Source organism: Panulirus ornatus, chromosome 22 (genome assembly GCF_036320965.1).
Source record: "Panulirus ornatus isolate Po-2019 chromosome 22, ASM3632096v1, whole genome shotgun sequence".
Lineage (NCBI taxonomy): Eukaryota > Metazoa > Arthropoda > Malacostraca > Decapoda > Palinuridae > Panulirus > Panulirus ornatus.
In genome coordinates this window covers 19,090,635-19,114,395 of record NC_092245.1, presented here as the reverse complement: position 1 = coordinate 19,114,395, position 23,761 = coordinate 19,090,635, and the positions used below count along the sequence as shown (strand labels likewise).

At 40.3% G+C, this 23,761-nt stretch overlaps 1 protein-coding gene across 1 annotated transcript in view; it reads left to right on the top strand.

Moving 5' to 3' along the window:
• The window catches only part of poe (E3 ubiquitin-protein ligase-like protein poe), a 230,217-nt gene that overhangs the window by 83,414 nt on the left and 123,042 nt on the right, over window positions 1–23,761 (top strand). Inside the window, exons 35-43 of the mRNA XM_071676253.1 lie at window positions 747–881; window positions 1,583–1,700; window positions 2,190–2,405; window positions 3,530–3,730; window positions 4,399–4,494; window positions 7,118–7,243; window positions 7,512–7,645; window positions 13,006–13,163; window positions 22,686–22,980. Coding sequence (XP_071532354.1) covers window positions 747–881; window positions 1,583–1,700; window positions 2,190–2,405; window positions 3,530–3,730; window positions 4,399–4,494; window positions 7,118–7,243; window positions 7,512–7,645; window positions 13,006–13,163; window positions 22,686–22,980 — 1,479 coding nt within the window. The remainder of the gene's footprint in view (window positions 1–746; window positions 882–1,582; window positions 1,701–2,189; window positions 2,406–3,529; window positions 3,731–4,398; window positions 4,495–7,117; window positions 7,244–7,511; window positions 7,646–13,005; window positions 13,164–22,685; window positions 22,981–23,761) is intronic.

Below are 23,761 nucleotides of genomic sequence, written 5' to 3'. Positions count from 1 at the left end.
ATCAATACCCTCCCATATAATTTCCCAGGAATACTCAACAAACTTATACCTCTGTAATTTGAACACTCACCTTTATCCACTTTGCCTTTGTACAATGGTACTATGCATGCATTCCACCAATCCTCAGGCACTTCACTATGAACCATACATACATTGAACATCCTCACCAACCAGTCAACAACACAGTCACCCCCTTTTTTTAATAAATTCCACCACAGTACCATCCAAACCTGCCGGCTTTCATCTTCCCCAAAGCTTTCACTACCTCTTCTCTGTTTACCAGAGCATTCTCCATAACCCTCTCACTTTGCATACCACCTCGACCAAAACACCCTATATCTGCCACTCTATCATCAAACACATTCAAGAAACCTTCAAAATACTTGCTTCATCTCCTTGTCTAGAGATTTTATGTTATCTTAGTTTAAGAGACTTATGAAGTGGAATTTAATTTTCATTTGGTGTGGAATAAAGATAGTAAGAGTAAAATATAGTTAAGTAAGTGAAGCAAAAGGTGATATTGCCAGACAAGAATAAGGTATGGGAAGAAGAGAAATGATCTATATTAGCTTCTTCCATTGGTGTGCTCTTGTTGGTAGCCAAAACCAGCTTGTCTCCTGCAGAATATCTTTACTAAAGAGTTTTGAGAATATCGGTTTTTGTCATCTTTCTTTTATGAAAAAGATGGTAGAAACTTGTTCTTAGATTACTGTAGGCATTAACATTTTCATTCCATATTTTTTAAGGATGATGGGTGTTACCTGGTGGCCATGGCTTCATCTGGTTACATCTATACACAAGTTTTGAGTGAAGAAAGTTCTGCACAGCATGGTCCATTTTATGTTACAAATGTGCTACAGGTTCAGCATCATGACCTTAAAGTAAGTTCTTGAATGTGTGATGTATGCATACTTGCTTGCCTTCATCCATTCCTAGCACTACCCCCTGCTTCAGCAAGGTAGTGCCAGGAAAACAAGACAAAAAAGGCCACATTCATTCACACTCAGTCTCTAGCTGTCATGTGTAATGTACCAAAACCACAGATCCCTATCCACATCCAGGCCCCAGACGCTTCACATTCCCTGGTTCAGTCCATTAACAGCACTTTGACCCGGTATACCACATTGTTCCAATCCACTCTGTTCCTCGCACGCCTCTCACCCTCCTGTATATTCAGGCCCTGATCACTCAAAATCTGTTTCACTCCATCAGGAAAATTTAAACCATTCTGTATTTCTCATACAGATATTCTAAATCAGATGCCTGGTCCATATATTATGTACCATTCCTAAAGCCATATTGTTCCTCCTCAATATAAGAAAAGGATTATCAAAGAAAGACTTAGATATTGGTGTTCATATTTGTTCATTGTTTCTTGCTTTAGCAAGATAGCATCAGTTATAAACAGTGGCTTCATTTCCACAGACCCATTTGCTAGCTGTCATATATAATGCACTGAAATCAAAACATTTAAAGGTACATATCATTATTTGTTTGTAGAGGAAAATGACAAACTGATTCTGTATATGAAACTAAGAATTTTGATTGCAAGCAGCTTTTATCCATTTTTTTGTACTATCAGGACTGCAATGGGCAGATAGGTGGTGGTGGAGTGTCAGTGTATTATTCGCACACTCTTCAGCTGCTTTGCTTCAGCTATGCCAATGGAAAGAGCTTCATTGCTCCTCTTATATCCATTAGTAAGTATCTTTGGTGTTGCAGTCTATGATATATATACATATATGTTGTTGGTACTTTTTAAAGTGGTATTTAGTTTTAGTCAGTAAAATGTCTTTGGATTGGGTTAAGCTGATTTTATGTATGGAATTAAAACCTCGAAATAATTGTCTACTTTGTTTGCAACAAAGAATTAAGAAAAAAAAAATGTGGATGAATCAGTGAATACTATGAATCAGATACAGGGAATCTTGATAATAAATATTAATCTGCCACAATTTTGCATCCATTTAGAATATTCAGGAATAAGATAGCACAAGGAAAGTGAATAATTACTGAAATATATCTGGAAACTTGATGTTTCGTTCATTATTTTTTCATATCATTTATAATGAATATGTATTAAGCAGTGTTTAAAGTATATAACTCATAAGAAAAAAATATTTGAGATGTTTATCACTGCTTAGGTTTAAGGAAATGATTTTGGTGACTAATCAAGTAAATCTCCTCAGATGAAAATGAGAAGGTGGAGAAGTTGTTTGCTGTAAGTGTTAAAGGCGGTAATGGTTCGGGAGGAAGCAGCAGCAGCAGTAGTAGCAGCAGCAGTAGCAGCAGTAGTAGCAGTAGCAGCAGTGGTGGCAGTGGGAGCAAAATGACCCCTCAGCCTTTGTGTCAATGGGGAGAGGTCACTGGCCATCCTGGACTTATCACTTGCCTTACCCAGCCTAGTAAGTTTCTCTTCACATCCTGTTAATGCATATATATTCTTTAGATTGCTGGCTATCATGTTATTAAAAATGATCTCTCATTTGATTAGAAAAATGCCAAGGTTAGTGTTAAGTGTGGGGATAGGGATGAAAGAAATAGAATCCTACATAATTGAATACCATGATAATGTATTGAATATCAGTCATGGCATGTACAAATTAAATCCATTAATTGTACAGAAAATTGTAAAAATGTACCAACTGTTCACAAGTTTATGTAAGTCAACCATGTGTCCAATTTTATCTGAGTGAGACCATCTACAAGATGTCAGGTTAAGGTCAGATAGAGCATGGGTCACGCAGACCTTTTTGCCTTTCAAGGTTTTGTGACCATATTCCGTGTTTTCCTCTGTTCTTTATACATACCCTCTGTTGTTTATATTTTCTCAGTCTATAATGATTCCTCTGAAGATATGCATATACCACAAGTTACTAATCCAACCTCACAAAGCAAAGAAACTAACTCAGACACGACCACTTTCCATCAGTAAAAATTGGAGATCAAAGTCAATCTCTAAACGACATTATCTCTATCATGATCCCAAAAATATGTGCTGAAAAATGACATTTCATCATCAGTGGTCAGTCACAAGACCCACAGCAACCAACTCTGGCCCACATTAAAGAAAATGCTCTCTTATTGCACCAGTCCAGCCCCAACTCATGAAAAAGTACTGGCCCGTTCCAATGAATCCCTTTCTTGCAAAGGACACAAACATATTCATCACACCACTCAAAAATCAGCCACAAATCAACCTCACCCTTGAACAGGGAAGTCATGAAAAATATACACAACCACCCAACCATTTTTCATTTCCTCTGATGCAGGCATTGTAGTTAAAATCTTAGTCCTCTCTTTCTATAGGCCATGGCAACATATTAAACTTTCACTTAAAGCACTATGGCTTTATTTCTTGATTTCTGAACTTTTTTGTGTTTACAAGCATAGTAGACCTTACAGCATGTTCCAGTGTCAGACTGACAAAACTTTTAAAATGAATTTGTATTATTCCCATTATTTTTTATTTTAAATGTCTGATTTTTTTTAAAGATATAGCTAATTACACCATTTTTTTTTTTATCAGGTAACAACCCCGTGATCTTGATGGTAAAACCTGACCATATACTTGTACAAGAGATTCGTGTTTTACCTGCCAAAAGTAAGATGACTGACTTAGTGGCGCTGAGACACTCGTGGTCACCCAATCACGAAGCCAAGACCACACTCATTCTCCTCTGTGAAGATGGGTCACTTAGGATTTATAATGCCAATCCTCAAACTACTGGTTAGTATTAGATACCTGGGAGTGGTCATGGTAGCGAATGAAACCATGGAAGCTGATTTAAGCCTTGAGAAGGATGAGGGGGGCGAAGGTCCATGGAACATTGAGGGATATGTGGATTTGCATTATGACGCATAACCACCTCCCCATCTATCCACCTCTTCTTCCCTCAGCTGGGCAGTCTTTGCATTAACTTTAAGGCTAATCTGTGGATATGTATGTCATGTCCCTTTTTCATACTTCTCTTTTACTCTTGTATTTCTTTCACTTCATAAAGGGAAACAGAAAATTTGAAATTTTTCCCTCTTTTGGAACTCTCCTGGTATTTGAGTGAAACCATACATTCATGAAGGGATTAGTGCATTTTATATGATAAGCACCCTTTGCATATTTAAGCAGATATTGGGACCTAATTCAAAGGCTGAGTTAGTTTTTTGTATTTTTGTTTTTGTGAAGTATTTATGTTCCTCAGTATTCAAAAAAGTAGTTGTGTTCCATTCCAGTGACATTTGAAAGTCATGTGTCTTTCAGACTTTTGAGAAAGAATTATTGTTTTCATTTCTGCTTGTCACCATTTTTTTTCAGCTTTGCTCAAGTATTTCTTAGTATTTCAGTACTCGACTGAGAATCCCAACTGATGATTGTTGTTGAATGTTAATCTTACTCAACAGATTTTTGGTTGTCACCACAAATGCAAGTTCTGAGTGCTATTTCATCACTTCGTCCTTCCAGAAAGAAGAAAGCACCTAAACTTGGACGGCCATCAGGTATGTGAAGCTTTTGATTTAACATGATGTGGGTGAAAAGAGGATGGTGAAAGTGAATGAGCTCATTAAAAAGGCTCCTATGAAGAGATGCCAGGGATGGCAGATGTAGGGTGTTTGGGTCAGGCAGGTATGGGATTCAAGTCATGGCCAATGGTATGGTGAAAAGAGGTGGTGGTGAAAGCTTTGCTTGAGAGAAAACATGGCAAAGTGACTGGAGTGGATGGTACAGTTGAATTTTGCCGTGTTGGTGATTGGTCAGTCAGGATTTTTGTGTGCAATTAACTATTTATACTGTAAGGCGTGAGAGTTTTACACCCATGGGGCCCTGAAAATTCTCAGATATTGAATTTATGTATGGTGTCTGCAATGACCATTACCTGAGTCATTGTGTTTGATTTGTCCATTACAAATGAAAAGCTGGAGTGAAAAAGATTTTGAGCAATTGGGGTCTGAACTTGCAAGAGGGTGAAAGGCATGCATGGGATAGAGTGAATTGTAACCATGTGGTTTACAGGGGTCTCTGTGCTTCAGTGGACTGAACCAAGGCATGTGAAGTGTCCAGGGTAAACTTTGGAAAGGTCTGTGAGCCAGGTTGTATAAAAGGGGCTGTGGTTTCTGTGCATTACATAAGACAGTGAATGGAATTGAGGAAATGCAGCATATCATTGTGTGTTTCTGGTGCTCTCTCTCTAACATGGGAAACGGTAGTCAAGTATAAAAAAATCAGTTATGCTCTGAACGTATTTCTATACATATTTTTTAACAGGTTCCTTACTTAATTCTGTCAGATTTTAATGTTGGTCTATTGCTACATCTCTTGAAGAACGGATTACTGTCCACATTATCGTTGTTTTAAAAACTATTGTGATTGTCAAATTTAAAGTCATTATTCTCCCTGTAGCTTTCTTAACTCTGGTACTATCTTTGTTGCCCTCCTCTGGTCCTTCTCCATTAGCTCTTTGTTCTCCTTTGAATTCGGTGACCAAACTTGAGGAGTATATTCTTGTTTTGGTCTAAGTAAGGAATGAGCAGCTTGCTGAAGTTTTCCTTATCCATCTATTTGAAAGCTGCTCAACATTTGCCAGCAGACATTTTGTCTCGGCTACTCTCCTAATATGAGACTCTGGCAACAGGTTAGGGATAACGTCACATCCCAAGTCCTTCCCACACGCAGAATAACAAAGAATATATCCTGCTAGAGACAAAAATAAATAAAAGAATATCCTCCAGCTGCTGCAATACTGGCCCAGTGGGCAGGAAAGATATGGATACTCAAAACTGTATACCACAGTTGAAGTGATATCCATTATGTTGAGCGATGATACTTGAAACTGCAGTTCATAGTACTGTGGTAGACAAAGTACCTCTGTACAAAAATGAAGTTGATAATGGTTCATACAGAACAGGAAATTATTTGACACTAGGTCAAATCTTGATGGTGGATGTTGGTGCAGGTCTCAGTAAATAGACTTTAAATTGGAGGTGGAAAGATGGAGTGAAAAAGATTTTGAGTGATGGGGCCTGAACATGCAGGAGGGTGAAAGGCGTGCAAGGAATAGAGTGAATTGGAACGATGTGGTATACCGGGGTCGATGTGCTGTCAATGGATTGAACCAGGGCATGTGAAGCGTCTGGGGTAAACCATGGAAAGTTGTGCGGGGCCTGGATGTGGAAAGGGAGCTGTGGTTTCGGTGCATTATTACATGACAGCTAGAGACTGAGTGTGAACGAATGGGGCCTTTGGTGTCTTTTCCTGGCGCTACCTCACACACATGAGGGGGGAGGGGGTTGTTATTCCATGTGTGGCGAGGTGGCGATGGGAACAAATAAAGGCAGACAGTATGAATTATGTACATGTGTATATGTCTGTGTGTGTATATATATGTGTACATTGAGATGTATAGGTATGTATATTTGCGTGTGTGGACGTGTATGTATATACATGTGTATGTGGGCGGGTTGGGCCATTCTTTCGTCTGTTTCCTTGCGCTTCCTCGCTAACGTGGGAGACAGCGACAAAGCAAAATAAATAATATATATAAAAAATCTTGGTTTGTAATTTGCATTAACAATGTAAAGGGAGAACTATTCTGCTAACCTCGAGATAATTGTCCATGTCAGTATGCTGTTGCATGCACACTTCTACACCTTGCTAAAGTTTTATTTTTAGGGTCAGTTTTCAGACACTTTATGCATAGTCATGTTACATGATATGCTGGTGTATATTGATAAGCACTTCAGCATCTTGATACAAGTAGGTCACCTTGCTCAGCATTTCATGCCACAGAGGCAAACTTTGTTGGAGATGGTTCCTTATGTTTTAAGGAAGGAATCACATTGGGGTGGACACTTTGTTATGCCTGGTTTTCCCAAATGGTGATGCTGGAGATGAATTTTGCATTGCGTTAGGAATGCAGTATGTTGTGCCTTTTTACAAAGGTTGTGCTCCATATGTAGTATGTTTAAGGACAGAGTTACAAGAGGATTTTAGCCACATGCACTGAATACTACTTTTTTTTAGATCATGATACTTTTTTAACAACATTAAGATTATTGCTATCATCTAATTTTTAGTATCTTTATGCAGGCTCGCTATCATCTAATTTTTAGTATCTTTGTACAGGCTCAGTGGTCTTCCCTGTGGACTTTTTTGAGCATTGTTCAGTGATGAATGAAATAGAGTATGGAGGAAATGACCTCTTACAAGTATACAATGTCCAACAGCTGAAGAATAGACTCAATAGCCAAGGTAGGTATTTGTTTTGATTCGAGTTTTGAGTTTATTTTTGTATGGTCAAAGAATTTTATGATATTTATTTTGACTTTGGCTTATTTTTAGTATATTTGACACAAAGTACAGGCACATGGTGTCCTGAGAGATGAGCTTACATAAGTGTGTGCTTTTACATATATCTATTGGAATTAGATTGGTTTTAAGGAAATGTTTAATAACTACTGTTTATAGTATAGTCAGATTTAAATGTACACTTCTCAACCATCCCCTCTTTCTCCATTAGGCATGTACATAGCATCAACAAAACCAGGAGGTTTCCAACTAGAAGTAACAAACAATGACACAACTCTTGTTATCTGTGGGCTAAGAGTTGCAGTAGGTGCTGTTGACACTCAGAGAGTGCCTGCATACTTAGAGGTGAGTGTGATGAATTTGATAGGCTGCACCAGCTGATACAAGTATATATGAATTCATCTTATCACTTTGGCAGTAAAAGAGTAATTTGTTGAGAGGTTAAAAAAGTATTCTCAGATGATAAACTCCATAATTTTCAGTAAATGCTTTTGGATGTACCTTTTTCTATTTTGGCCAACATGGCATGTGCATAACAGGCCTTAATCATGGCCATTTTGTGTGAAAAGTAAGAAAAAAATTAATTGGGGCTCCTCAGGTGGCTTTAGACCTGACTCTTGACAGTAGGAAGGTTATAGAAAGAGGGAAAGAAAGGAAAGATGAAATTTCTAAATCTTTGCTGTACAGGGAAAGAACTGGGTACCATAATGGTCAATCTTTGTTTGGCTGGCCTACACACACACACACACACACACACACTGTGGGAAGCAGCCAAGTGCCATAGGCAATCTTTGGTGGCAGGGACACACTGACATCTTACAAGAGCAGTGGCCGAATTAGATACTTGTAGAACTTGGAGGAGGCAACAACATCACAGTGGACAGGAGGGAATAGCTGAAGAGAGGTATTGCCCAGAGAATTAAAGAAATTAAAGATTTTGGACTGACAAGTAAAGAGGTGGAGGAAGAACCTGCCCAGATATGTGAACAGCACTCCATACTGGTGCAAATAAAACCCCCACTGAGATGGAGTGAGTATTTTGAATGTTCGTTGAATGTGTTTGATGATAGAGTGGCAGATCTAGGGTGTTTTGGTTGGGGTGGTGTGCGAAGTGAGAGGGTCAGGGAAAATGGTTTGGTTAAGAGAGAGGAAGTATTTAAAGCTTTGCGGATGAAATCCGGCAAGGCATTGGGTTTGGATGGTATTGCATTTGAATTTGTTAAGAGAGGGGATGACTGTGTTGTTGATTGGTTGGAAAGGATATTCAATGTATGAATGGATCATGGTAAAGTGCCCGAGGATTGGCAGATTGCGTGCATAGTGCCATTATACAAAGGCAAACGGGATAAAGGTGAGTGTTCAAACTACAGAGATATAAGTTTGTTGAGTATTTCGGGTTAATTTATGGGAGGGTATTGATTGAGAGGGTGAAGGCATGTACAGAGCATCAGACTGGGGAAGAGCCGTGTGTTTGCAAAAGTGGTAGAGGATGTGTGGATCAGGTGTTTGCTTTGAAGAATGTGTGTAAGAAATACTTAGAAAAACAGATGGATTTGTTTGTAGCATTTTTGGATCTGGAGAAGGCATATGATAGGGTTGATAGAGATGCTTTGTGAAAGGCCTTAAGAGTATATGATGTGGGAAGTATGCTGCTAGAAGCAGTGAAGAGCTTTTACCATGGATGTAAGGCATGTGTACGAGTAGGAAGAGAGGAGATAGATTGGTTCCTAGTAAAGGTCAGTCTGCAGCAAGGATGTATGATGTCCCCATGGTTGTTTCATCTGTTTATGGATGGGGTGGTTAGGGAGGTAAATGCAAGAGTTTTGGAGAGGGGTAAATATGCAGTCTGTTGGGGATGAGAGGGCCTGGGAAGAGAGTCGGTTGTTGTTTGCCGATGATACAGCTGTAGTGGCTGATTTGAATGAGAAACTGGAGGTGTTGGTGACTGAGTTTGGAAAAGTGTGTGAAAGGAGAAAGTTGAGAGTAAATGTGAATAAGAGCAAGGTTATTAGGTTTGGTAGGGTTGAGGGACAAGATAATTGGGGTGTAAGTTTGAATGGAGAAAAATTGAAGGAAGTTAATTATTTTAGGTGTCTGGGAGTGAACTTGGCAGCAAATGGAACCATGGAAGCAGAAGTGAGTGTTAGAGTGGGGGAGGGGGCAAAGGTTTTGGGAGCAATGATGTGTGGAAGGAGAGAACATTATCTCGGAGAGCAAAAATGGGTATGTTTGAAGGAATAGTAGTTCCAACAATATTATGTGGTTGCAAGGCATGGGCTATAGATAGGGTTGTATGTAGGAGGGTGTATGTGTTGGAAATGAAATGTATGAGGACAGTATGTAGTGAGGTGGTTTGATTAAGTAATGAAAGGGTAAGAGAGATGTGTGGAAATAAAAAGAGTGTGGTTGAGAGAGCAGAAGAGGGTGTGTTGAAATGGTTTGAGCATATGGAGAGAATGAGTTAGGAAAGATTGACAAAGGGGATATATATGTCAGAGGTTGAGGGAACATGGAGAAGTGGGAGACCAAGTTGGAGGTGGAAGGATGGAGTGAAAAAGATTTTGAGCAATAGGGTTTGAACATACAGGAGGGTGAGAGGTGACAATGAATACAGTGAATTGGAACAAAATGGTTTACTGGGGTCGACATGCTGTCAGTGGACTGAACCAGGGCATGTGAAATGTCGGGGGTAAACCATGGAAAAGTCTGTGGGGCCTGAATGTGGATAGGGAGCTTTGGTTTCAGTGCATTACACATGACAGCTAAAGACTGAGTGTGAATGAATGTGGCCTTTTTGTCTGTTTTCCTGGCGCTTCCATGCTGAAGCAGGGGGTAGTGATACCGTTTCTTGTGGAGCAGGGTAGCGCTAGGAATGGATGAAGGCAAGAATGATTGTGTATATGTGTATATATATCTGTGTACGTATATGTATATATATATAGATGTATATGTGTGTTTATTGGCATATGTGTATATGAGTGGATGGACCAGTCTTCATCTGTTTCCTAGCGCTAGCTCGCTGACGTGGGAAATGGTTACAAGTATGTTAAAGAAATGAATGAAACATTTATTTTGAAGTTTTTCAATATTTTTGTGTGTTGCTTTTGGTATTTCTTTGTTGCTTTACACTTTTTGTTAAGTAGATCTGCTGTTTGAGCAGACAACATACAGCTCATCATGCAGTTCATCCTCTGGTTGGTGTGTAGATGGGTACCAACAGTAGTGACAGGTCTAGCTAGCTGACAGCTTTAACTTGCCTCAAGTTTCCCCAAAAATTTTCATATCCTTCTCTAGCAGGTCAAACCAGCCCAGTAGGAGGAGGCACTTTATATATATATTTATACAGTGGAATTTTTCATGGATTAGTTATAATGAATGTCTCATATACTGATGACTGCAATCACATAACAATACCCAGATATCGCTGAAGCAGCATCGACAATCATGCAACATTGGCTCACCTAGAACAGAATGTCTACATCTCAAAATTCTTCAGTCACCCATTTAATGCCAGATGGACTTAGGTCTGACCTGCACCATCGCAACATCTTGAATGACCAATCATTCCCACTTGATGCAAAACACCATCTATTGGCAAGCAAACAGACCTCAAAATTCAAGTTAATGGCAGGAATTTGTGTTTAGATTGATGTTCATAGCACCCTTCTTTGTAACAGTAGTCTGACGCAGTAGCACCAAAAAGATTGTTTAGACTTATGATGTAATTGAAACAAACATTTGTTTATCAGCATGTGTTTTACCCATTTTTCCCTAGTCTGTCTATTGTGTGACAGTTTCTGAAGATTACCTTAATTAATGCTAGGCTATTTGGCTGTACTTTATTGCATACAAGTGACTAACTTTCATTTGTAATGAGCCATTAAATAGCATCTTAATTGCTTATAATTTGGAGCATAATCTTTTTGTAGATTTCAGTATATGTTTACATGTTTTAGTTATTATTATTTGCTTATATTACATACAAAATAGTCTGAACCAGCATACCTATGAAAGAATGCTTTTACGACATGATCAGACCACATTCCATGTCCCATGTTTCTAAAATTTATAAGAATCCAAAATATGCACAGTGCTCTGTCCCCAGGATTATTGATTTCTTATACTTTATTCCTGGCATTATATTTATTGTTTTTTTATTATACATAATTGCTGTTTTCCGTGTCAGCGAGACAGTGCCAGGAAACGGACAAAGAATGGCCCATACACTCATATACTCATACATGTACATAAATGCCCACATATGCACGTATACATACATATACATACCAACATATGCATAGACATTACATACATACACTTGAACATATTCATATTTGCTTGCCTTCATCCAATAAATAAATTCTACTGCAGTACCATCCAAACCTGCTGTCTTGCTGGATTTCATCTTCTGCAAAGCTTTCTCTACCTCTTCTCTCTCCACCAAACCATTCCTCCTGACCCTCTCACTTTGCACATTACTTAAATTGTTACATTGTCCATGTATATTGAATAGACATGTTCAGCAGAAGTATTTCCTGGACAGACTTAAACAGGAGTATTTTCATTTAAACTTGAAAGTTATGTAAAATTTTTGGCAAAGAAGTATGGATTGAATAAACTTTGATTTTAATTGGAATGACCCTTAAAGAATTTACCCTGTAGTGAGGTTCATACATATTTCTGCAGTGTTTAAGTATTGTAAAGGTATTGCACATTTATACATACTCATTTTAAAACAAAATTATGTCTATTATACTTTTTATTTATTTATTATACTTTGTCACTATCTCCGTGTTAGCGAGGTAGCACAAGGAAACAGACGAAAGAGTGGCCCAACCCATACACGTGTATATACATACACTTCCACACACACACATATACATACCTATACATTTCAACGTATACATATACATACATACACAGACATATACATATATGCACATGTACATAATCCATACTTGCTGCCTTTATTCATTCCCGTCGCCACCCTGCCACACATGAGAAGACAACCCCCTTCCCCCGCATGCGCTCAAGGTAGTGGTAGGAAAAGACAACAAAGGCCACATTCGTTCACACAGTCTCTAGCTGTCATGTATAATGCACCGAAACCGCAGCTCCCTTTCCACATCTAGGCCCCATAAGACTTTCCATGGTTTACCCCAGATGCTCCACATACCCTGGATCAATCCATTGACAGCACGTCGACCACATTGTTCCAACTCACTCTATTCCTTACACACCTTTCACCCTCCTGCATGTTCAGGCCCGATCGCTCAAAATCTTTTTCACTCCATCTTTCCACCTCCAATTTGGTCTTTCACTTCTCCTCGTTCCCTCCACCTCTGACACATATATCCTCTTTGTCAGTCTTTCCTCACTCATTCTCTCCATGTGACCAAACCATTTCAAAACAACCTCTTCTGCTCACTCAACCACACTCTTTTTATTACCACAGATCTCTCTTACCCTTTCATTACTTACTCGATCAAACCACCTCACACCACATATTGTCCTCAGACATCTCATTTCCTGCACGTCCACCCTCCTCTGTACAACTCTATTTATAGCCCACGCCTCGCAACCATATAACATTGTTAGAACCACTATTCCTCCAAACATACCCATTTTTGCTTTCTATACTGTATTATTTTAATTTTCTTTGATAGTTTTAGTAATCACTAAGGCATTTGTATCCTTATCCACAGATATTTGGACGTACAGTTTCAATTGCTGCTACTCGAAGTCGATGGTTTGATGTTCCACTGACACGTGAAGAATCGCTACAAGCAGATAAGCGCTTAGTAATTACATTTGGACCATCGGCTGATCCATCAAATGTTGCTATGGTTGATTTTGTAAAGATGTGAGTGATATTATACTTTAGTTGTTAAATGCTTAGATACAGCAAACGTAAGAACTACCTATGATACTTGCAAAAAGATTGATTGGGATGATGAAAGTCAGGTTATAATCAGTTTTTCCGAATATTTGATCTCATTCTTATGTTAGTCTTTTTCATGAGTAACAACTAATTGAGGTTTAAGTTGAGGCTTTCCTCTATGAATTCTTGTCATCTGTCTCTTGTGATCTATATTTTACTTGGATCTGTATTTTGCAAGCTGCTACATTTTTGCGCTGTAAGAATCTCGTGTTGAATTTCAGATGAGAATACAGGTAAATCAAATGAACAGATGTTTACTATATCTTCTTCAGAAATTCTCATTAGTTTGTTGTATTTTTTCATAAACTCCTGTTTCACCTTCACCATTCATACATGACACTGATTTCAATGACACTGCTCTTACTAGGTGGCAGGTTAGACACTGCATTCTGTGATAAAACAAGATAACATTAGTTTTAACAACACCTCACTCCTTCACACTTTCTCATGGCTATCATAGTCTACCTCTAAAACTTGAAATAGCTTTAATGATAGTATACTTAAATGAAGGTTTCTAATGTGTATGTAGTTCGAGTATTATTTTTACTATTATGTAAGTTTGTTGAGTATTCCTGGTAAATTATATGGGAGGGTATTGATTGAGAGGGTGAAGGCATGTACAGAGCATCAGATTGGGGAAGAGCAGTGTGGTTTCAGAAGTGGTAGAGGATGTGTGGATCAGGTGTTTGCTTTGAAGAATTTTTTTTTTTTTTTTTTTTTTTTTTTTTTTATACTTTGTCGCTGCCTCCCGCGTTTGCGAGGTAGCGCAAGGAAACAGACGAAAGAAATGGCCCAACCCCCCCCCCCCCATACACATGTACATACACACGTCCACACACGCAAATATACATACCTACACAGCTTTCCATGGTTTACCCCAGACGCTTCACATGCCTTGATTCAATCCACTGACAGCACGTCAACCCCTGTATACCACATCGCTCCAATTCACTCTATTCCTTGCCCTCCTTTCACCCTCCTGCATGTTCAGGCCCCGATCACACAAAATCTTTTTCACTCCATCTTTCCACCTCCAATTTGGTCTCCCTCTTCTCCTCGTTCCCTCCACCTCCGACACATATATCCTCTTGGTCAATCTTTCCTCACTCATTCTCTCCATGTGACCAAACCATTTCAAAACACCCTCTTCTGCTCTCTCAACCACGCTCTTTTTATTTCCACACATCTCTCTTACCCTTACGTTACTTACTCGATCAAACCACCTCACACCACACATTTTCCTCAAACATCTCATTTCCAGCACATCCATCCTCCTGCGCACATCTCTATCCATAGCCCACGCCTCGCAACCATACAACATTGTTGGTACCACTATTCCTTCAAACATACCCATTTTTGCTTTCCGAGATAATGTTCTCGACTTCCACACATTTTTCAAGGCTCCCAAAATTTTCGCCCCCTCCCCCACCCTATGATCCACTTCCGCTTCCATGGTTCCATCCGCTGACAGATCCACTCCCAGATATCTAAAACACTTCACTTCCTCCAGTTTTTCTCCATTCAAACTCACCTCCCAATTGACTTGACCCTCACCCCTACTGTACCTAATAACCTTGCTCTTATTCACATTTACTCTTAACTTTCTTCTTCCACACACTTTACCAAACTCAGTCACCAGCTTCTGCAGTTTCTCACATGAATCAGCCACCAGCGCTGTATCATCAGCGAACAACAACTGACTCACTTCCCAAGCTCTCTCATCCCCAACAGACTTCATACTTGCCCCTCTTTCCAGGACTCTTGCATTTACCTCCCTAACAACCCCATCCATAAACAAATTAAACAACCATGGAGACATCACACACCCCTGCCGCAAACCTACATTCACTGAGAACCAATCACTTTCCTCTCTTCCTACACGTACACATGCCTTACATCCTCGATAAAAACTTTTCACTGCTTCTAACAACTTGCCTCCCACACCATATATTCTTAATACCTTCCACAGAGCATCTCTATGTATGTGAGAAATACTTAGAAAAGCAAATGGATTTGTATGTAGCATTTATGGATCTGGAGAAGGCATATGATAGAGTTGATAGAGATGCTCTGTGGAAGGTATTAAGAATATATGGTGTGGGAGGCAAGTTGTTAGAAGCAGTGAAAAGTTTTTATCGAGGATGTAAGGCATGTGTACGTGTAGGAAGAGAGGAAAGTGATTGGTTCTCAGTGAATGTAGGTTTGCGGCAGGGGTGTGTGATGTCTCCATGGTTGTTTAATTTGTTTATGGATGGGGTTGTTAGGGAGGTAAATGCAAGAGTCTTGGAAAGAGGGGCAAGTATGAAGTCTGTTGGGGATGAGAGAGCTTGGGAAGTGAGTCAGTTGTTGTTCGCTGATGATACAGCGCTGGTGGCGGATTCATGTGAGAAACTGCAGAAGCTGGTGACGGAGTTTGGTAAAGTGTGTGGAAGAAGAAAGTTAAGAGTAAATGTGAATAAGAGCAAGGTTATTAGGTACAGTAGGGTTGAGGGTCAAGTCAATTGGGAGGTGAGTTTGAATGGTGAAAAACTGGAGGAAGTGAAGTGTTTTAGATATCTGGGAGTGGATCTGTCAGCGGATGGAACCATGGAAGCGGAAGTGGATCATAGGGTGGGGGAGGGGGCGAAAATTTTGGGAGCCTTGAAAAATGTGTGGAAGTCGAGAACATTATCCCGGAAAGCAAAAATGGGTATGTTTGAAGGAATAGTAGTTCCAACAATGTTGTATGGTTGCGAGGCGTGGACTATGGATAGAGTTGTGCGCAGGAGGATGGATGTGCTGGAAATGAGATGTTTGAGGACAATGTGTGGTGTGAGGTGGTTTGATCGAGTAAGTAACGTAAGGGTAAGAGAGATGTGTGGAAATAAAAAGAGCGTGGTTGAGAGAGCAGAAGAGGGTGTTTTAAAATGGTTTGGGCACATGGAGAGAATGAGTGAGGAAAGATTGACCAAGAGGATATATGTGTCGGAGGTGGAGGGAACGAGGAGAAGAGGGAGACCAAATTGGAGGTGGAAAGATGGAGTGAAAAAGATTTTGTGTGATCGGGGCCTGAACATGCAGGAGGGTGAAAGGAGGGCAAGGAATAGAGTGAATTGGAGCGATGTGGTATACAGGGGTTGACGTGCTGTCAGTGGATTGAATCAAGGCATGTGAAGCGTCCGGGGTAAACCATGGAAAGCTGTGTAGGTATGTATATTTGTGTGTGTGGACGTGTGTGTGTACATGTGTATGGGGGGGGTTGGGCCATTTCTTTCGTCTGTTTCCTTGCGCTACCTCGCAAACGCGGGAGACAGCGACAAAGTATAAAAAAAAAAAAAAAAAAAAAAAAATGTTTATATTTTATTATGGTGTGGAAGGTAAGTTGCTAGAAGCAGTGAAAAGTTTTTACCAAGAATGTAAGGCATGTGTACGAGTAGGAAGAGAGGAAAGTGATTGGTTCTCAGTGAATATCAGTTTGCGGCAGGGGTGCATGATGTCTCCATGGTTGTTTAATTTGTTTATGTATATGGTGGTTAGGGAGGTGAATGCAAGAGTTTTGGAGAGCGGTGCAAGTATGCAGTCTGTTGTGGATGAGAGGGCTTTGGAAGTAAGTCAGTTGTTGTTCGCTGATGATACAGCACTGGTGGCTGATTTGGGTGAGAAATTGCAGAAGTTGGTGAATGAGTTTGGTAAAGTGTGTGAAAGAAGAAAGCTGAGTGGAAATGTGAATAAGAGCAAGGTTATTAGGCTCAATAGGGTTGAGGGACAAGTCATTTGGGAGGTAACTTTGAATGGGGAAAAACTGGAGGAAGTGAAGTGTTTTAGATATCTGGAAGTGGATGTAGCAGTGAAGGGAACCATGGAAGTGAAAGTGAGTCACAGGGTGGGGGAGGGGGTGAAGGTTCTAGGAGCAATGAAGAATGTGTGGAAAGTGAGAGCATTATCTCGGAGAACAAAAATGGGTACGTTTGAAGGAATAGGGGTTCCAACAATGTCATATGGTTGCAAGGCATGGGCTATAGACAGGGTTGTACAAAGGAGGGTGGATGTGTTGGAAATGAAATGTTTGAGGACAATATGTGGTGTGAGGTGGTTTGATTGAGTAAAAAATGAAAGGGTAAGAGAGATGTGTGGTAATAAAAAGAGTGTGGTTGAGAGAGCATAAGAGAGTGTGTTGAAATGGTTTGGTCACATGGAGAGAATGAGTGAGGAAAGATTGACTGATAGGATGTGTGTGTCAGAGGTAGAGGGAATGAGGAGAAGCAGGGTATGGAATTGGAGGTGGAAGGATGGAGTGAAAAAGATTTTGAGCGATTGGGGACTATTTCATGTGTCATGTGGTGGCGATGTGAATGAATGAAGGCTGCAAGTATGAATATGTACATGTGTATATATGTATATGTAAGTATGTGTTGAAATGTATAGGTATGTGTGTGGGTGTTCATGTATATACATGTGTATGTGGGTGGTTTGGGCCATTCTTTCGTCCGTTTCCTTGTGCTTCCTCGCTAACTGCATACTCTCCTCTCTCCAAAAGTCTTGCATTTGCCTCCCAAACCACCCCATCCATATACAAATTAAACAACCATGGGGACATCACACACCCCTGCTGAAAACCAACATTCACTAGGAACCAGTCACTCTCCTCTCTTCCTACTTGTACACATGTCTTACATCCTTGGTAAAAACTTTTTATTGTTTCTAGCAACTTGCCTCCCACACCATATATTCTTAAAACCTTCCATAAAGCATCTCAATCAACCTTATCATATGCCTTCTCCAGATCCATAAATGCTACGTACAAATCCATCTTTTTTTTAAGTATTTCTCATATATTCTTTAAAGCAAACACCTAATCCACAATCCTCTACCACTTCTGAAACCACACTGTTCTTCCCCTATCTTATACTTTGCACATGTCTTCACCCTCTCAGTCAGTCCCTTCCCATATGATTTCCTTAGAATACTCAACAAACTTGTACCTCTGTAGTTTGAACACTCACCTTTATTCCCTTTGCCTTTGTACAATGACACTGCATGCATTCTGCCAATCCTCAGGCACTTCACCATTGTCCATACATTCATTGAATATCCTTACTAACACGTCAACAACACAGTCATTACCTTTTTTGATAAATTCCACTGCAATACCAACCATTAATATTGTTATTATAATTGGTATTTTTTCATAGTTGCCCCTCAGCACATTCTCAACCAAGTCCATTTTGCACACTTATCAGTTAGAATGTAATCCAGTATTGCCTACTTACCATCTCTCTGACTTCATGTATACTGATTTATATCCCTCTTTTTAAACCAGTTATTCTCAGTCCTCTGGTCCTTTTTCAGCATGTAACTCCACAAGCTGTTCACCATTTTCATTCACTTCATTAAAGAGACCATGCCTCTCAATTGTGCCCTCAATTTCCATGTTCCTCACTTTTGCATTTGTATCACCCATCACTAATACCTGAACTCTTGCATCAAAAGCACTAACCCTCTCACTCAGCTGCTCCCAAAATGCTTGCCTTTCTTCATCCTTCTCATGGTCAGATGCAAAAACACTCATAATCACTCACCTCTTGTAATCCACTTTCATTTTTACTTGCATCAGTCTAGAGTTCTTTTCTTTACATTATTTCACACATTCCCACAACTCCTTCGGCTGGGTTGCTAACCTTTACCTATCTCTCGCCAACAACCAGGAAGGTATATTACCAGTACTTCCCACCTAGGTATCAGGAGTATTAATTACATCTGCTTAGTGAGCCAGCACTTCAGTGGTTGTCAAGTTGCATTCCTCTGACTCAAGTAGTTGTCTTTTTATTTCTGTCTCTAACATGTGGACTACTGGCATTCTGTCCACAAACATACAATCTCTCCTTGCCATATGTAACACTTGACAACGCTTACCCTGCGCAGCTCATTCTGCATAACTTTAGATATTCCTGCAATGAGCACTATGTGCTCACCCTTCCTTTTGGCCAAATGCTATGAGCAGTAGATAGAAGTAGGTAGGAACATATAGGCATGATTATTAGTTAGAAACATTGGGTAGAAGCGGTTGGTAGGAGCATTTAGAAGTAATTAGGAACTGTAGATAGGAACCTATTCAGACACTCCACTAGACTTGCCCTCTCCCAGTGGCCAGTTCAAGGTGAGGCACTAAAGGCTAAGAAGGGGCACTGGAGTTCCTTAGTTATGGAGAGACTGTTGCCATGCCACCCCTATGAGAGAGTTCCAGTTGGAACAGGCATCAGAGTGAAAATTACTGTCCCTGTAGGTTGAGTTGCATTTGTACTAAATATGTATACATCTGTATTGGTGATATAGTTATGTCTTGCCACTATGAATATGTGTGCAGGACACTGTCACCCCATTGTAATTACCCATTTATATTTTACAAGGCAGGAACTTTACCCTCCTGGGGCCTCATCTCTTGAATATTCTATACTATCATACAGTTGTCTGCTTTGACCATGTCATCATTCATTTCATGACATTCATCCACCCTTCTGGTGCTATAAAAGTGCTTGCTTAATTTCATGGTATGTCCTCTGGTTGCTCTGGCCCAATATATCTTAAAGAACTGTACACTGTCTGCATCAGCCTTTTTTCTGATTAACTTTTTCTATACCTTTACAGGATGCACTCATCAAGGAAGCTGGTCTGTAGTTCATTGCCTCTTCCCAGTCTCCTTTCTTATAAATTGATATGACTTTTGCCATTTTCCTCTTCACTCCCTTGCCATTTCCAGTGATAACAAAGCGCCAGGAACAGACAAAGAAGTGGCTTCTTCACTTGCACCCACTCTCTAGCTGTCGCGTATAATGCACTGAAACCAGAGACCACATTGACAACCAGGCTTCACAGACTTTTCTTAGGTATCCAAGTTTCTTGCATACTTCCAGCAACAGGAACATATCTTCAACCTGACATGAAAAGTACATATGCAGTCATAGGCCTGCCAAAATAGTTGAAGGAACACCATACTTACCCAAAGATGTTCACCCCCTGTAGCATGCCATAGCCACATGCCTGTTGGTTGGGGTAGTTGGCTCACCAGTCCCAACAGTTTCACATGCATTGGACCAGCCACAAAAACCTCAGTGCCCATGTCCATGACCGCTAGTAGTGCTTGCAACTTGATGGGGTAGCCATTACCTAACTGTGACCTTCAATGTCAGCAATTTGCTGTCTATAGCTCCACCCACCTTGTGCACAGCTTCCAACCGGGGAGTGATTTCCAAGCTCTGTTGAGTCTATAGAGAGATGCTTTTGGCAGCAGTAGCTGTTTTCTTGCAGCGCCTGGTGAATTGACCCTTGGTACCACTGGTGTTGCACTTCTTGCTACTCGCTAGGTAGCATGACTGCCCCTCCTGTGGAATTGCCTGCAGTTACCACTTGCACTCATATATGACTCATGTAGCCACTGACTTCCTTTGCTAGTTGTTTGTCTTGATTGCTACAGCCTTCTTTGTCACCTCTGTATCATCTTCCTTGCAGCTGGCCACCTGTACCAAGCCCTGAGCCTGAGCCCTAGTGGCTCTTTTATGCTCCTTGGAGAGCTCAAATGTCTTGCACTTCTGCATAAACTGGTCGAACTAGTAATCGTTCTTATAGTCTTAGGAGATCTCTTGCTTGAGGGTGATGTTGTTAAGCCCCACCATGATTGTGTTGGCCGGCATACAGTCGTTGAGGTGACCTTAACATAAAGGGCACTTGAAGCTGCAGTCTAGGGCTTGTTGTTGGCACATGTGGACGTATAACTTGGCTAACTCGTTGTCCTCTTATAGCAGGCAAAAACTTGTCCCATTAGACTGCCAGATTTGTTGCCACAGTGATTAACAAGCCTATTTCATCCAGAGTGCCTGTGTCTGTAAGATACTCCCATTCAGTGACTGTGTAATGTGCATGTGTTAGATGTTGTAAATCTGTTTTAGAATGAAGTCCTGTATTTAGCACAGCTTTGTTGTTGACCCACTTGTGTGACATATCCAGCCTTCTGTCAGACAGTGCCAGCTCCTAAAGGTGGCTTTGGTCATGGAGTATCTGTTGATCTCTTTGGCAGTCACAGCTGCTCCATGTGAACCAGACAAACCACTCAGACTCATGCTTCCAACAGCTGCACCTCTCACTGTAGAGATAGTATTTGATAATTGTAATGTTTTCTTGTGTTGCAGTTGTTGCTCTTATACTGCTTTAGTCGCTTGATATTAAACTCGACTCTTTCTTGCCCTCTGACTGGCTAGTCCTTGGCTGTAGCTCTTTGCATTCCAGGCTCATGCACTAGTCTGAAGTGGCATTCTGACTTACATGACTTGTGATGAAGGCATGGATACCTACTGTGCCATGTTTCAATTTCATTTGTAAGGCATATGGGTCTTTTGGGTGTTTAATGGGGCCAGCTTACATATAGACCTGGAAGCTGATTAACATATGTAATGGAGACTTTGGGTTGTCTGCCCTGGTCACTTGCTGTACCAAATGGGAGCCAACTGCATGCCTACTCTCCAGACAGTTATACATTCCAAAGTAAAACTGATATGCATCCATACATGTTAAGAGGGTCCAAATGGGTTATAATGATCATAATCATAATTTTCTTAATTACTACTTTCCATCAAAATTGCATAGTAATTGTACCTCTGGCACTGTGTGTGTTTGTGGCTGCGAGATGCATGGGTATCATGCTTGTAGCGTGATACCCATGATCCACACTTCCACAAGGAATCTTCTACATGGTGTTCATAGGGCAACTGACAGCTATGAAATTTCTGAGTGTGAGTGATGTATGGTATCTTTATATGACTTCTGGCATTTCCAGGATATTTAAAATGAGGAGGCAAACATCTTTGCATATCAGATGTGTGTGCAGGACTAGTTTCAAACTTGCAAAGTACATATGACGGACTCTAACCCCAAGTGTATAGGACTCAGTTCCCAAGTGTGTAAGGGACATGTGTAGGACTGAGAGGGTTAAGAAAAAAAATCATGTTCATCCTATGCATGGCTATGTGTATCCTTTTTTGACATCTTAAATTTGAAAAAGGCCCATTCCTCTGTTCTTAACGCTACCTCGCTAACGCGGGAAATGGCGAAGTTTAAAAAAAAAAAAAAAAAAAAAAAAAAAAAATTGAAAATGGCATTTTTTTTCCGTTGATGAGATAGAAAGTTGGTTATTGTTATTGGGATAAAATACTATTTGCTGTGCAATCCTGACAAAAGATTGGCAAATGTGGTGTAATGGCTTGTCATAACAGAAAGCTTACAAAGTTTAATTTCCAAATCATGATGATTAACCCACAAGTGACAGATCAGCCTAAGTTTATTTTCTTAAACTAGTCTGAAAACTAAGTAGACATTTATTTTAAAGCATTTTTTATGAATTTTTTCTTGTTTCTTATGGTTTCCTGTTTTCAAGTCATGTTAACAGATTGTTTTTATTTACTATCTTTGCTTTAGTTATGGGAAAACCAAGGAAGACTTTGGGTGGCCAGAGGAACCTGAGGATTTCTCAGCAACAGTTAGTGGCACAGGAACAAGTGGAACAGCTGGGAGTGGCAGCGAGTCAACAGCAGCAGGGGGCACAGCTTCAACTCCTCTCCCTCTCACTGCAGTTGACCGTCTAGTATCTGCTGCCTTAGAAACTCTTGATGGCTGCTTTGTTGCCACACCAGCAGAAAAAATTGTGGCTCGAGCTGGTGCTTTGGACTTGGCAACAAAGTTGCTTAATCTACCACTACCTCCCTCAGTGCAAGTAAGTAAATATCCATGTGTATGCTTGTATGATAGTTTTTATTTTACCTGTGTGGGAAAAGTCTTTGGGGCCTTGTGGATTGGGAGCTGTGGTTTTGATGCATTACCTTTGACATCTAGAGAATGGTTGTGAGCAAATGTGGCTTCTCTTTTTCTGTTCCTGGATAGGTTGATGAAAAGGAAATATGTATGAGGAGTGGAGGGAACAAGGAAAACAGAGAGATCAAATTAGAGATGGAAGGTTGGAGCAAAAAAGATAGTGATCAGAGTCTGAACGCAGGAGGGTGAAAGGTTTGCATTAAAGTGGTGTGGTATGCTGTCAGTGGCTGAACCAGGGCATGTGAAGCATTAAGGGTAAACCATGGAAAGTTCTGTGGGGCATGGTTGTGGATTAGGAGCTGCAGTTTTGATGCATTACTCGACAGCTAGAAAATGGTTGTAAGTCGATGTGCCCCTCCCCCTTTTTGTTAGTTCTTGGCGCTACCTTGTTAATGTGGGAAACCGATAAAAAGGCTGTGTGTGTATGTGTGTGTGTGTGTGTGCATGTTGGGAGGATGTCCTGGTAGCATTGAGGAATGTGTGGAAAGAGGAAGAGGGTCACTGTAAATGAGGGCAAAAATGGTCAAGTTTGAAAGCATAGTAATCCTGATATATTGTATGGATGTCAAGAAAGATCTGTGAATGAGAATGTACACAAAAGGGTGAATGTGTTGGAAATGAAATGTGTGAGGACTCTGTATATACAGAGGAGGGTTGATTTAGAAATGATAGGGTGAGACAGA